At 36.9% G+C, this 13,642-nt stretch overlaps 1 protein-coding gene across 3 annotated transcripts in view; it reads left to right on the forward strand.

Moving 5' to 3' along the window:
* Positions 1 to 13,642, forward strand: part of RNF2 (ring finger protein 2) — a 46,965-nt gene that overhangs the window by 20,779 nt on the left and 12,544 nt on the right. For 2 of the 3 annotated variants that reach the window (XM_087438883.1, XM_004424928.3), the window contains one exon: positions 13,027 to 13,115. In XM_087438883.1, coding sequence (XP_087295009.1) covers positions 13,029 to 13,115 — 87 coding nt within the window. In that variant the 5' untranslated portion in view covers positions 13,027 to 13,028. Of the gene's footprint in view, positions 1 to 1,826; positions 1,928 to 13,026; positions 13,116 to 13,642 lie in introns of those variants that run through there. The other variant, XM_087438891.1, reaches the window with a different exon arrangement.

The raw sequence follows: 13,642 nt of genomic DNA on the forward strand, positions 1-13,642 counted from the left end.
TCTCAAAGAGTTGAATGGGAATCTGGCAACCTGTTCTTTGCCTCTGTAGACTCAACCACAGTTTTTTATACTCCCCTCAAGCAGTTTAAGGATTGTAGGTTAGGTGTGGGATAAAAATGGCACTTTCAGGGAGCCTCTACATTACTTTATCTGCCATAAATAAATATTTATGCAGAAACAATGTTATAGTTAGTGGTTAGGTCCTTGACTAGTATTCAGAAGACTAATCCATAATGTAATTGAACTGGTATACAAATACAAATTTTCTAATAGTTCAGATGTGTTACTTAGGTATAATATGTTTTTACTGGAAAAACTTAGAATGAAAATTTTAATTTCTAAGTTAGGGACTTAATGTACTTTTGTCCTCAAAAAGTAATTTTTATATTCATTTTCAAAAACACATTATTCTTTTTAAAGCCTGAATTAGAAGATAAGTTTTAGGAACCAAATTCTGTATGTTAGAATGATAAATTTTTAATAGCTATATTTATTTTTATTATCCTGGAAGTAGACACAAAATTTCTGGAGCAGGGATAGATTATTACAGCAGTAACCATGTCAGTTCATCTTTGCCCCATTTCTTCCCCCCACAGCGATGCAGTGAGAGCCAAATGTTCGTTTGGTTAGGAGAGGAACCCAAAAAATATGAATCTAGGAGCTTGTATACATGTTGCCTACCTCTTATCCTGAGAGAGGGAAAGAGACCTTTGTTCCCTAATATAAACAAATTCTTCTTGGTTACAGAAGGGGAGGATCCTAGGTTCTTAATCTTTGAAATGTAAATAAATATTTTTAGGGGGGGAAGATTAGACAAGTCTCAGAATTTACAACCCCTGGAATGTCTCCATAGTCTCATCGTCTCATCCCCCCTGAAATATAAACACATACTTCTAGAGAAGTAAATCTCTTACTTACCTATTCAATTATCTTTAAGTTTTCAAGACTTGCCCTTTGAAGGATGGATTTCTTTGGTCAGAAAGCCCTAACCACGCAGAGATAAAACTATTTTCTCTACACACAGAAAATAGACCAACTGATAAATCTTCCTTTTGTCTTAATCCTTTCGCCTGTTAATTTGAAATGACTTTTTTTTAGTCATGAAAATGTGAAATGTTAAGGTTGCCTAATTTGAGCTTCTTTATTTAGTTATTGCTGCTGTTGAGTTCTTCAGCAAATATTTCTTGGATAACTGCTATATGCCATGCACAGTGCAAAGTACTGGGGATATTGTGATGAATAAGATAGATAACTAGCCTGCTTTCAAGGAGCTTAGAGACCATAAAAGTGCTGTGGTAGAAAAAAAAGGGGAAGACATGAGAGAATGACAAAGTTAGAATTTTATTATAATGCTTGGAACTAGCTATGGGAAAATCTTGGGAGAAGAGGGCATTCTGTTCCAGGTAGAAGGATGGGCTAGTGAAAAGATTCTAAAATGAGAATGAGCTTGGCTAGAATGAGCTTGGCTAGACTGATGAAGAGAAAGATGGCATATGTGATGAAACATGGTGAACAGGATTTAAAACCACAAACATCTATTTAGGTGTTTGGATTTCTTTTTAATTGCTAAAATAGGATATTATACATTTTACTCTACAACTTGCTTTTTTTTTTAAATTTAATGTATGTTGTATACATATGTTAAATTCCATGTCAGTATGTACAGCTATATAGTATTCTGTACTGTGGATGTATCCTAATTAGCCATATTCCTGTTGACAGGATATATAGACTTTTATGATCTTTTGCTATTGCAAACAATGCTGTGATGACCATCGTTGTATATATATTTATTGCATACCTTTACGAGAATTTTTTTTGGGTAGATTTCCTAAGAGAACCATCATGAGTTCAAAACTTCAGCGCATTAAAAATTTTGGCAGATGCAAGCTGCTCTGAGAGGTGAAGATTCAGCCAGTACAGTACAGTGAGTGTTATTTTTTTTATTTGGCCAAAGAGCAGAGACAGTTCTTTTAGTGTATTCTCTTTCATTGGTATCTATTTTTCAGATACTGTCTTTTGATTCTCAACAGTTAATTTTATTGAATTTTTTAAAGGATAAATAAATGGGATTATTTTAGAGTTTAAGGTACCTGTGTGTTAAAATACATGTTATACTGAAGTTCTAAGAGCTGATGTGCCTACTATTAATTTCTAAAGAATGTGGATAAAATAATGACATCAGCCAGTAAGTTCTTAATTGTATGTTGATCAGAGACAATAAATTAAAAAATGGGGAATGAATTTCTGTAGAGATTCTATAGTAGTCCTATATAGCTTGATTCAACCAGTTTCCATTTCAAGTACATTGCTAATGTCAAATATAGTCACACATGGCTTAACAACGGGGATATGTTCTAAGAAATGCATTGTTAGGCGATTTCGTTGTGTGAACATCAGAGTGCACTTACACAAACCTAGATGTTATAGGCTACTACACACCTAGGCTATATGGTATTAATCTTATTAGACTACCATTGTATATGTAGTCTATTGTTGACCGAAACATTGTTATGTGGCGCATGACTGTATTGTAATTATGCCTTAAATGCCAAATTGCTCTGGCCACAAAACCATGCCACTGTACACCTCCAAAGATTTGAGCATTCCTATTTCTGCACACCCTTTCTAACCACTGAATATTATCAGTCATCTTAATTTTTGTCAGTATCACAGACAAAAACCAGAGCATATTTAGTTAGCATTGTTTTGATTCGCAATTTAGTAATTATTGATGAAGTTAAGCACAATTTAATTTTATTGGCCACTTGTATTCTTCTGTTAATTACCCATTCATCATTTTGCCTATATTGAGTTGTCTTTTAAATTGACTTGGGGGAAGGTTCAGTATATATTATGGATATTGGCCTTTGTTTCTTATGTATGTTGCAAATATTGTCTCACTGTCTATTGCTTATCTTTTAAATTCGCTTATAATGTCTTTTGTTGTTTTTGTATTGAAGTTTTAAAACTTTATAAGGTGAAATGTGAACCATTTTTAAAATCTTCTGGGTATTGCATCTTGCATAGGCTGCCTTCCTAATCCCAACAGTATGAAGACGTTCTACCCTCTTTTCTTCTAGATCTTTTATAGTTTTTTAAAAAAATGCTTAATCCTTCTGGAGTTTTTTATTTGTTTAGATACATCTGATTTAATAGCAAAAAATTTTTTAATTTTTGTTATCCCTTTGATTTAAAATATCCAAAATTAGAGAAATTCTCATCTGTTTTTGAACCCTTTGTTTTGTTGCATTAATCCGTTCGTCTTTTCTTCAGACTGTGTAGTGTTGCTTTCCTTAAGTTTTAATTTGATATAAGGTAAGCCTCCCTAATTATTATTCTTTTTCAGAATATCATGGGTTTTCCTGTGCCTCCTCCAGGTGAACCTTAGAATCACTTTGTCTATTGATATTTTGATTGGGATTGCATTGCATTGGGTTTGTATGTTTTATCCAATTCAAATCCTCTTTAATGTCCTTCAGTTAAGTTGTAGAGTTTTGTTTTGTCAGTATTTTGTGCAATTTTCTCCTAAATATTTTACAACTTTTGTTGATGTTGTGAATGGTTGTGAATGGGATCTTTTTAAAGAAACATTTCTAAATGATTATTCCTCGTTTATATGAAATCTGTGGCTTTTTTGGCATGTTTTTTTCTCTTCAAGCCACTGTGTTACTGCTTTTTTTATTTTTTTAGTTCTAATAGTTTTTCATGTGATTCTACTGGATTTTCTAGGTGGTTTTCATATTATCTGCACTGATAACTTTTGTCACTTCCTTTTCCAATATTTCTTTCTTTCTCTTTTTTTTTTTGGTGGCGTTATTTAGGACTTCCAGCAGAATGTTGTAGGGCAGTCTTGTTTTGCTCCTGACTTTTTCTAATAGGAATCCTCAACAGTTTTAACATTGGAGTTCTGGTCTGTCTTCATAAAACTAAGGATGTTTCCATCTATTTCTAACTCACTAAGACTTTTAATTAGGAATAGTTGAATTTATTTATTGGTATAAAGTTGAATATAACATACTTTGATAATCTAATTTTAAAAATCTATTTCATTTCTTAACTTTTTTTCCTTTGGGTTTTGTCAGAAATTTAGCTATAGTATTAGCTGTATCAAATAACTAAATTTTGCTTTCATGAACAAGTCCTTTTTTTGTTTTTGTTTTTTAGCTATTGTTTTTGATTTATGCTTTTATAATGATCATTTTTCCCTTTTACTTCAGATTCATATTCTAATTTCTAAGCTTGGTTTATTTTTTTCTCAGTCTTTATGGTTTTATTATTTAAAAATTGAAGGTTATAAATATTTCTGAGGGAGATTTCTCTCATTACACATCCCATGCATTTGGATAAGGTAGTGTTTTCATTTTATTCATTTATAAAGAACATATAGTTTCAATTTTGATTTCCATTTTAAGTCAGTTTTTCTTTTCTTTTTTTTTTTTTTTTGAGGAAGATTGGCCCTGAGTTAACATCTGTTGCCAGTCTTCCTCCTTTTTTCCCCCAAAGCCCCAGTAGATAGTTGTATGTCATAGTTGTATGTCCTTCTAGTTGCTCTATGTGCGACGCCACCTCAGCATGGCTTGACAAGCGGGGCGGAATCAGTGCCCAGGATCCGAACCGGCGAGCCCTGGGCCGCCAAAGCAGAGCTCGAGAACTTAACCATGGTGCCACCAGGCCTGCCCCGTGATTTCCTTTTTAACCCATTCCGGTGAGGCTCTTGTCCCTCCACTTAACCCCATTTGATTCCTGAGAAGATCACCATCGTGGCCTCTCTTTAGTTCTGTAACCTCTTCTTGTATATTTTCCGCTTTACTTACCAGCCACCCTGACTTTTCTTTCTTTCTAACATGTCTGTTCCTTTGAAAGTCCTTCTTTGATTGCCCTATCTTAAGTAGCTCCTTTTCTCCCCTTGATATCCAACCCAATGCCCTTTTTTGTATCTTTTATACAGCACTTAAGAATTTTTAATATATTGAATGCGTATTTATTTTGTTTACTGCTGTTATTCCTAGCACCTTGTACAGTGCATGGGGTGCAGTAGATAATCAGTATTTGAATGAGTGAATGAATGGTATGAAATCTTATGAGAGAATTGGGGCGAGGAGAGGGACCTACACAGATATATAGGCCTTTTCTCAGGCAGATCAGTTTTGGTAAAAATACTCAGGAAAATTGATACTTTAGAAATAAATTCTTTTAAAACTACCCAAGCCCCGTATTGCCCCCTGGAAAGCTTTTGTGTCGTTCAGGAGTACACATGCATATCCGGTTTGGAAGATCCCTGCTTAGATTATATAAGATCGGCATTAGTAAGCAGTACTTCTTTCCCTTCATGTATCATTTAGGGTTTATTTTTTCCTTTCTAAATGCCGTCCCTCACTCATTTATTTAACTTTTTTTGAAAAGCAGACTCATTAAAAAGTAGGCTCACGTCTAGATATAGGAGAAAATATTAAACTATATTAAGTTAAGTCAGTGGGTAGACTTGTAAGCAGCATAATGCAATGCAAGTTAAGTCCAAAGCACAGGACATACTTTGTACTTTGCATCTATTTTTTTCTGCTCAAGCAAGTATAACCTTTTTCCTCTGGCTTCTTTCAGGATTTTTTTCTTTATCTTTGAATTTCTATGATTTGAAAATTATATGCTGAGGTGTAGTTTTTTGGGCATTTATTCTGCTTGGTGTTCTCTGAGCTTCCTGGAGCTGTGGTTTGGTGTCTGGTATTAATTTGTGGAAAGTCTTAGTCATTGTTTCAAATATGTCTTCTGTTCCTTTCTCTTTTTCTTCTCCTCTTGGTGTTCTCATTACATGTATGTTACATCTTTTGTAGTTATCTCAGAGTCCTTGGATATTTAGTTCTGTTTTTTTCAGTCTTTGTTCTTTTTGCTTTTTGGTTTGTGAGGATTCTACTGATATATTCTCTAGCCCAGAGATTCTTTCCTCAGCTGTATCCATGCTACTAATAAGCCCATCAAAGGCATTCTTCATGTCTGTTACAGTGTTTTTGATCACTAGCATTTCTTTTGGTTCTTAGGATTTCCATCTCTGCCTGCATTGCTCATCTGTTATTGTATGCTGTTCATTTTATCCATAAGGGCCCTTAGCATATTTCTTATAGTTGTTTTAAATTCCTGGTCTGATAATTCCAACATCCATGCCATGTCTGGTTCTGAAGCTTGCTTTGTCTCTTCAAATTGTGTTTTTTGCCTTTTGCTGTGCTTTGTAATTTTTTCTAGATAACCGGACATGATGTACTGGGGTAAAGGGAACTGCTGTTAATGGGCCTTTAGTAATGTGTTGGCAAGGTGTGGGGGAAGGGAAGGGGTTCTGTAGTCCTATGATTAGGTTTGAATATTTCAGTGAGCCTATGCCTCTGCCTTGTGAACTTCACAAGTGGTTCTCAGTTTTTTTCTCCCCCCTTAGGTGGGACAGGATGGCTAGAATGGGCTGGAGCTGAGTCTTTTCCCTTCCCCAGGACAGTTAGGTTCTGATAATATCCCAGCAGGTTAGGTTCTGGCTAACTAGTTTTCCCTGAAGGCAGCCCTTGTTAAGAAGGACAGAGTGCTCTAGCATATTTAAAAATAGTTCCTTTTCCCCTCACTCTGCTGGATTTACTGTGGGAATCTGGTGGAGCTCCTGGACATAAATTTCACAATATTGTGGGGACTCCCCTATGACTGGGTCGTCTTGGAGTTTTTAACTCTCAGACTTGTCCACACTGAGCCTCCAACAAGTTTTCAATTATAGTTCAGATTTGCCTACCTGACACTGGTTCTTACTACGGTTTCTGCTCCTTAGTCTGCTCTGGTAAGCTGAGATTCCCTGTATTCTGTCTCTCCAATTTTGGGGGCACTGGTTTGCCTTGTGTCCTCCCCTCACTCATGGATGCAAGAAGAGTTGTTGATTTTGCAGTCTGTTCAGCTTTTACTTGTTGTTTGGATGGAGAGGCAACTTATATGTGGAACCAGAAACCAGAAGTGTGACCTTTTTCTTGTTTTAAAAAACATAAACAATATTTCTTTGTAGAATGCATAGGAAGTTTTCATCTCTTTTGCCTATTCTGCTCTTTGCTCTATGGTTAGTCACTTTTTGGGGGCGCTGTATTGAAAAGCTTTTGAGACCACATTGAGTTCTGCAAAAGAACTGTGATCTGCCATAAATGTGAAGATGTGGCAAGTCAGCATGAATGCCAGGTATTGCAGTCCCTAGAAGAGCATTCTGAATGTTCTATTGATATTTCTTCTTTGCTTATTGAAGCTGCAAGCTTTCAAAATTTACCTGTGACTAGATCTTTTCTCAGATTTATTTTCTGTTTCTGCTACTGCTACTAAAGTTATCTTGTCCAAACTAATGCTGACGTTTCTTTTATACATTCTCCGCAAATTTAAGTGCCTACGTTGTGTAAGAAACATTTCTGTTTGTTGAGTATCTTTTATTCAGAAGTATAATTTAAATGTTGTAACTGGGGATTGGGCCCCAGGTAGACCTAGATCTTCTCTTGTGCTGCAAGGATCTTTAGACAGTAGTCATCTGGGAAGCACATTCCAGTTGCTGGAAAGAATCTGTAAAATTCCTTTGTCTGACACCTCATTTCCCATCTTCACTTGCTTCAGCTGTACGTGCCAGCCTTGCAGATTGTAAATATTACCTAGGCCATCCATTCCTGTTCCTTTCCTCTTTCTTTGCTCTGTCTGTATATTAGTAGTATCTATACATAGATGGCTCCAAATACTACTCATCAAAATCACAATTCATTGCCATCTGAAAGTCAGAAGCTAAATGTATTTCACATTCTTGGCTTGGGCAAGGGGGAGCCACAGGCAGAAATGCTGTTTCTCTCTAATGGAAAGAAGAGGAAAGGTTATATATGATATCAAGGAATGGTGGAATTTAGGTTAAATTTAAGTGAAACATGGGCCGGCCCTGTGGCTTGGTGGTTAAGTGCGCGCGCTCCAATGCCGGTGGCCCGGGGTTCGGATCCCGGCGCGCAGCGAGTGAACCACTTCTCCGTCCATCCTGAGGCCGAGTCCCACATACAGCAACTGGAGGGATGTACAGCTGTGACATACAACTATCTACTGGGGCTTTGGGGGGAAAAAAATAAAATAAATAAATAAAATCTTAAAAAAAAAAAAAAAAAAAAAAAAATTTAAGTGAAACAGTGTATTGACCTAAAGCAAAGAAGAACTAATTCTGGAGAGCTTATCTGTTCAGTGACTGCCAAAAGTGGAAATTCGAGCTTCCCATCTGCATGTGGGTCATGTCCTTCGGGCCACAATAGCTTCCTCTGTGTATGTGGATTGTGTCCTGAGGCGAAAAATGGAGTTTTTCGTTCTCAGATCCCCTTTTGACCCTCCTTGGCCAGGTCACAGGAGAGGCCGGTAAATATTGTTTAGATCTACCATCCTGATATGTTCTTAGAAACTGAGATAGTGGTTTTGGTGAACAGCAAAATTGTGTCCTTTTTTTGGTCTTAGGATTACCTGCTGTATCATCTGGTAAAATAGCATTCATGCAGTAGCATTTAAGACTCTAGATACCAGGGAACATATGATTGTAATACAGATAGAAACAGAGAGACTGGAAAACTTTTCAAAGCCATGGAGCTTCTCCAAATGATACCAGGAAATTCTGGAACGACAACTAAATTGTGAATTACTTCCTGAATTTTATTTGCCACAGGAATACAAATATCCGAATCAGGTATAATTTGGTTATGTGTAGGTGAACTAGTGTCTCTAGAAACAAGCCTTCAGCAGAATAGTTTATTTGACAGTTCCTATTAATTTGCTGGAGGAGCTTTCTAGAGACAGAAGAAAGGAATATTCTGTTTATAGTTGGCCCCAGGGTAACAGTTACAGGTTGGGACATGGGTTAGGATTTTGAATTCTTAGGAATTCCTCCTTCTGAGTAGTTTTAGTTCTCTGAGGGATTGATTTTGTTGTTGTAGGATTCATGGTAGAAATAATGGCACGTGTATCTACACGGATGCAGACTGTCTGTATTTATAGGTAATTCACCTTGAATTCAACAACAGGAATTAAGATTCCAGCCTTCAGAGGAGAATCATTGGGTAGGTTTGGGGCCATTGTTCGTTACACACACACACACCCCCTTTATTTGCTAATATGGAACAATGCCTCTTCCCGTTATGTTTCTGATCGCTGTATCTGCCAGTATCTTTATGAATAGGTCCTTAATACTTAGAGGCCGAAGGATCTTTTGATTTTGTTTTTATTTTGAGAGCTTTATCTGAAGGATCGTATGTGTATCTTAGTTCATAGTTTGTCAGTTTTCTAAAGCTCTTCTAACATTTTCAGCCCCATGTTGGAGATTATCCAAATTCGCAATTTTCCATTCCAATTTTTTTTTTAAGTCCTGTATTTAGGTCTTAGCCTGTTAACAAGAAGAAAGGGCGAGTTCTTTTTACATTGCCTCTTGGATCTATCCCACAGCATAGGTTGACCACTTTGAAGCTAATTTCTCATGTCTCCTATTTATTGTTCCATTGCTTGTCTACAGCCTTGAATTTTACTCTAACTTTTAAAGGAAAGGCCCCAGAAAAGGCCTTAGGTAAAGGCCTTAGGTAAGTGTCATCCTACTTTTCTTGCTCTCTGTAGTCTCTGTTGAATGTTTTGCACATTTTTTTTTAAATTTTTTTCCAGCCGTTTGTCAGCTTTCAACCATTTTTATCGATCTGAAGGGCTACAAGTAAATGGATTCATTAGTATAAGCCTGGGATTCCTGGACAGTTGATGTCTAATAAAATGTGAAATTCAGTAGCAAATCATTAGTCTGTCTGCTGTATGGTTTTAGAAGGTCTTTTCTTATGACTGTTAGCTCAACCCTAAACTGTGCCTTAATTTAGTTTCCATTGGCTTACTCACCATTGTAGCAATTTTAAATGGGTATTGGGTCACTGGTTGTTTTCTTGGGGAAGACCTTGAGGAAAGGATAGTTCATTTAGTATTTTAGGGGAGGGCAGTAGAGGGGAGCAGAGGGATACTAAAACACAATAATGTTAGATGCATAAGGACGGCAGGTTTCTGATCATTTGAGTGCTTTCTTTTCTTTGGCTTTTGCTAGAGAATCTTTAAAGGGATGCTGTTTTAAAGTCAGAGTACCATTTTGAGGCCTCAGCATACCAGTCAAAAAGGCTGGCATTGTTTATTTGGTTACTTCTTCTTTCTTTTCTAGAACTTCTCTTAGTTGTATTATCTTTGACATGTCCAAAATTCCCAGTAATAGCTCAGGTAATTATAAATCATCCTTGTAGAAATTATGCCTTCTAGCCTAGTAAGCAAAATAATTAGGATTATACCAAGAGTGTATATAAGGGGCAGGAATTCTGCCAGAAGTTTGCAGCTTAGACACAGAGAAACCCACTTCGGTACAAAAACTATGATAGGATCAAGTGATGCTTATAAAATGGTGGCTAGGGCCCATGATTTAATAGTCTGTTAACCTTTAGCCCCAGAGCTTAGAAATGAAGGAGAAAGGCCTCCTACATTAAAGTGATCTCTCTCTTCGAGAATCTCTTCATGAAGGTTTTTAGAGGGACTCACAGCAAAGTTTGTTGCTCCAGAGAACAGATACTGGTCTAATGAGACTCTTGTATCCGTTAGCCTCTAAGGGTTGACTAGATAGCAATATGTAGAGTCTGTGCCATCATTTGATCCTCATGAAGACTGAATGATACAGAAAAGACAGTATTTCACCAAGGAGAAAAAATTTTTCTATTTATCTATCACAAAAATTTTTTCTATTTATGATTCTCAGAGAGTGGAGTCAAAGCACTCAGGGATGCTCAAAGCACTAAAGGCTAGTAATCCTAGGATTAACAAATAAATGCAGCTAGATTAGTGGCCAGAGATCTGTGAAAAATTGCTCAGATTTCAGATTACCCAATAGGGGACACTGATCAGGCATCATGATGGAGCTGAAAGAGAATTGTATTTCAAGCACAGAGGGCTCAAGCAATGTTTGCTTGTTTGGGATTCCGCTAATTTTGGTAAGCAAAATGAATGAGAGTCCTTAAGGTAGACTCAGTGGACAGCCTCAAAATTGTAAACAAAAACCACGATTCACTCAAATCTGAAAAGTTTGGACATATTTGTTTAAATTTTTGCTTAGGCAAGGGAGAAACTTCATGTGGAAATGTAGCTTTTGGGTAAAGGAGGAGACAAGATACATAGAATTTTAGATGGCGCTAGAATTTAGGTTAAATTTCAATGAAGTGCTTTTACTTATCAAGTAAAGTAGAGCTAATTGCTGATTGGGTGGGTTCTTGGGAGCAGGTCTGTTTAAATGCTATCTGCTCAAAGTGAGGAATTCCATTTCCTGGATACAAATAGATCGTGTCCTTCGTTGTCTACGTGCTAGTGTAGAATATATGACTTAGTGTGCTTGTGCAGGTTATGTCTTAAGGCAAGTGTGGGATTTTTCTTTCTCACTGTCTACTGGACCACTCTACCTGAGTGGTGCATAAGTAACTGGAACTCAGGTTGTCTAGCAACTCTACTTCTCTTCTAACCCACACCTTCTATCTGTGTTCTCTATCTCAGTAAAGGATGGTTGCTTTCCCAAAGTCATATTTGACCCTTCTCTCTTATACTAGTGTCGTATATATCACTTAATGGTCTATCTGTCTAATTCTCTCTCTTTGTCCATGCTTAACTGCTTTGGTTCTGATAGTTAATATCACTCAGATGGTCTCCTCATTGGTCATGCTTACTTACATCTATTCTTCTACCTTCTACACTACTGCTTGAGTTTCTGTGAAACTATTTGATCATGTCGCTCTCTTGTTTAAAACATCCAGTAGCTTCCAAACACAAGCATACTTGGTTTTCATGCCTGTCTTCATACATGCTGCTCTACTTTGCCTAGAACCCATCCCAGTGTAGTATTCTCTTATTTTTTAAGGCTTACTTCATCTCTGCTGAAGCCTTCCCTAACTCCTCAAATTCCTTAATCCTCCTCTGAAATTCCATATTGTTTTTTCCATACTGCTGCTTGGAATTTATTTTGTCAGACTATAGTTTAGCTATTTACCTGTATTTCTCTTTTTTTAGGCTATGAATTCTGAGGCAAGGACCTAGAACAGTTTTGCTTGGCTAATGATAGACACCTGCTCAATATTTGAATGACTGGAGCCCCCTTTTTTTTCCTATGCCGTAGAGGAGTTAGTTTCCTGAGACCGTCTTCCTCACATGTGTACTAGATTCCATCCCCCTAGTCAAAGACCAGCAGAGAAGTTGGCCTTATGTTGTTCAGTTCATTTGTAACAAGAAGAAAGGCAGAACTAATGAGTCAGGGTGGTGAGGAGACCTTGAAATTGTGTCGAATAGCGAGCAATAGGAGGAGCTAGGATATATAGCCAAAAGGAAAGAAAAATCACGTGGGATATGATAACATTGTCCAAATATTTGAAAGGCTGTCATGTTCAAAATTATTAGACGTGATCAGTTTGCCTCCACAGAGCAACTATAGGATGAATAGGTAGCAGTTTGGGGCTCGCTCAGCATTAGGAAGAGCTTTCTGAACATTATAAGCTGACTTATTAGGTAGGGGATTTTTCAGAAGTGGAGCTGTGCAAGTAGAAGCAGAATGACCAGTAGTTTAAAGTGCTCTAAAGTTCATTTTATATCTTTGGCAAAGGTTGGACTAGATGGCCGTGCTGAAGAGTCTGAAATTTTCCTGACTTAGTTCTAAGTTCCATGACCATGAATTTCAGAAACACATTATTTTGGGTTAAGGCAGTTTTCTATACATGCGGTAATAATTAAGCGCTTTCTGTGTGCCAGCTGTTGGGCATTCAGAGATCAGTGATAGTCTCTTGCTCTGAAGTAGCTCATATTTATAAATGGAAAGATTCTTGAGCTTTTCTTCTTTTTCATTTTTGAGGAGCCTGTGTGTAAGTTCTATTTTTATTATTCTCAGGATTCATAATTCCTAAAAATCAGTTTTGAGATTTACTTCCCTTTCAGATACTAAAATTATTTTTCTCTCCTTTTTATTCCCAGCAATGTCTCAGGCTGTGCAGACAAATGGAACTCAACCTTTAAGCAAAACATGGGAACTCAGTTTATATGAATTACAACGAACACCTCAGGTAATGTGGACTAAGATAACTTAGGGGACATGTGAGACATATGTAAACTGGGATACATTTTTTAGAAAAGGAAAACTTGAAAGAACATGACAGTAGTAAATTATATACAAGCAGTCCTGATTTGTGTATGTTTGGTTAACAATTTATTGATTCAACAAATAATTTGAGTGCATAATCTATACTAGGTCCTAAGCCACGCAGTAGGTGAAGTGGTGAATAAAACAGATGTGGCACCAGCCCCTGGAGTATATAGCCATCAAACAAGTAAATATCCACAGAATTACACATTTGAGATGTTGTGTAAAGGGAGAGTCGTCGGTACTGTAATAAATAATAACGGGGCAAGGTGAGGGGCAGGAGGGAAGACTGCTTTGAGAAGGTGAAGATGGGAAAGATGGGGAGGAACAGGTTTGAAGGAGATAAACATGCTTAAAACTGAACTCACTTTAAGTTTGACATGCCTATGAGACAGGCAGGCAGAGTTGCTAACGAGGAGTCTGGGCTAAATATAAAATTTTAGGAGTTGT

Source organism: Ceratotherium simum, chromosome 2 (assembly GCF_057802395.1).
Source record: "Ceratotherium simum simum isolate JZ-2026a chromosome 2, ASM5780239v1, whole genome shotgun sequence".
NCBI classification, from domain to species: domain Eukaryota; kingdom Metazoa; phylum Chordata; class Mammalia; order Perissodactyla; family Rhinocerotidae; genus Ceratotherium; species Ceratotherium simum.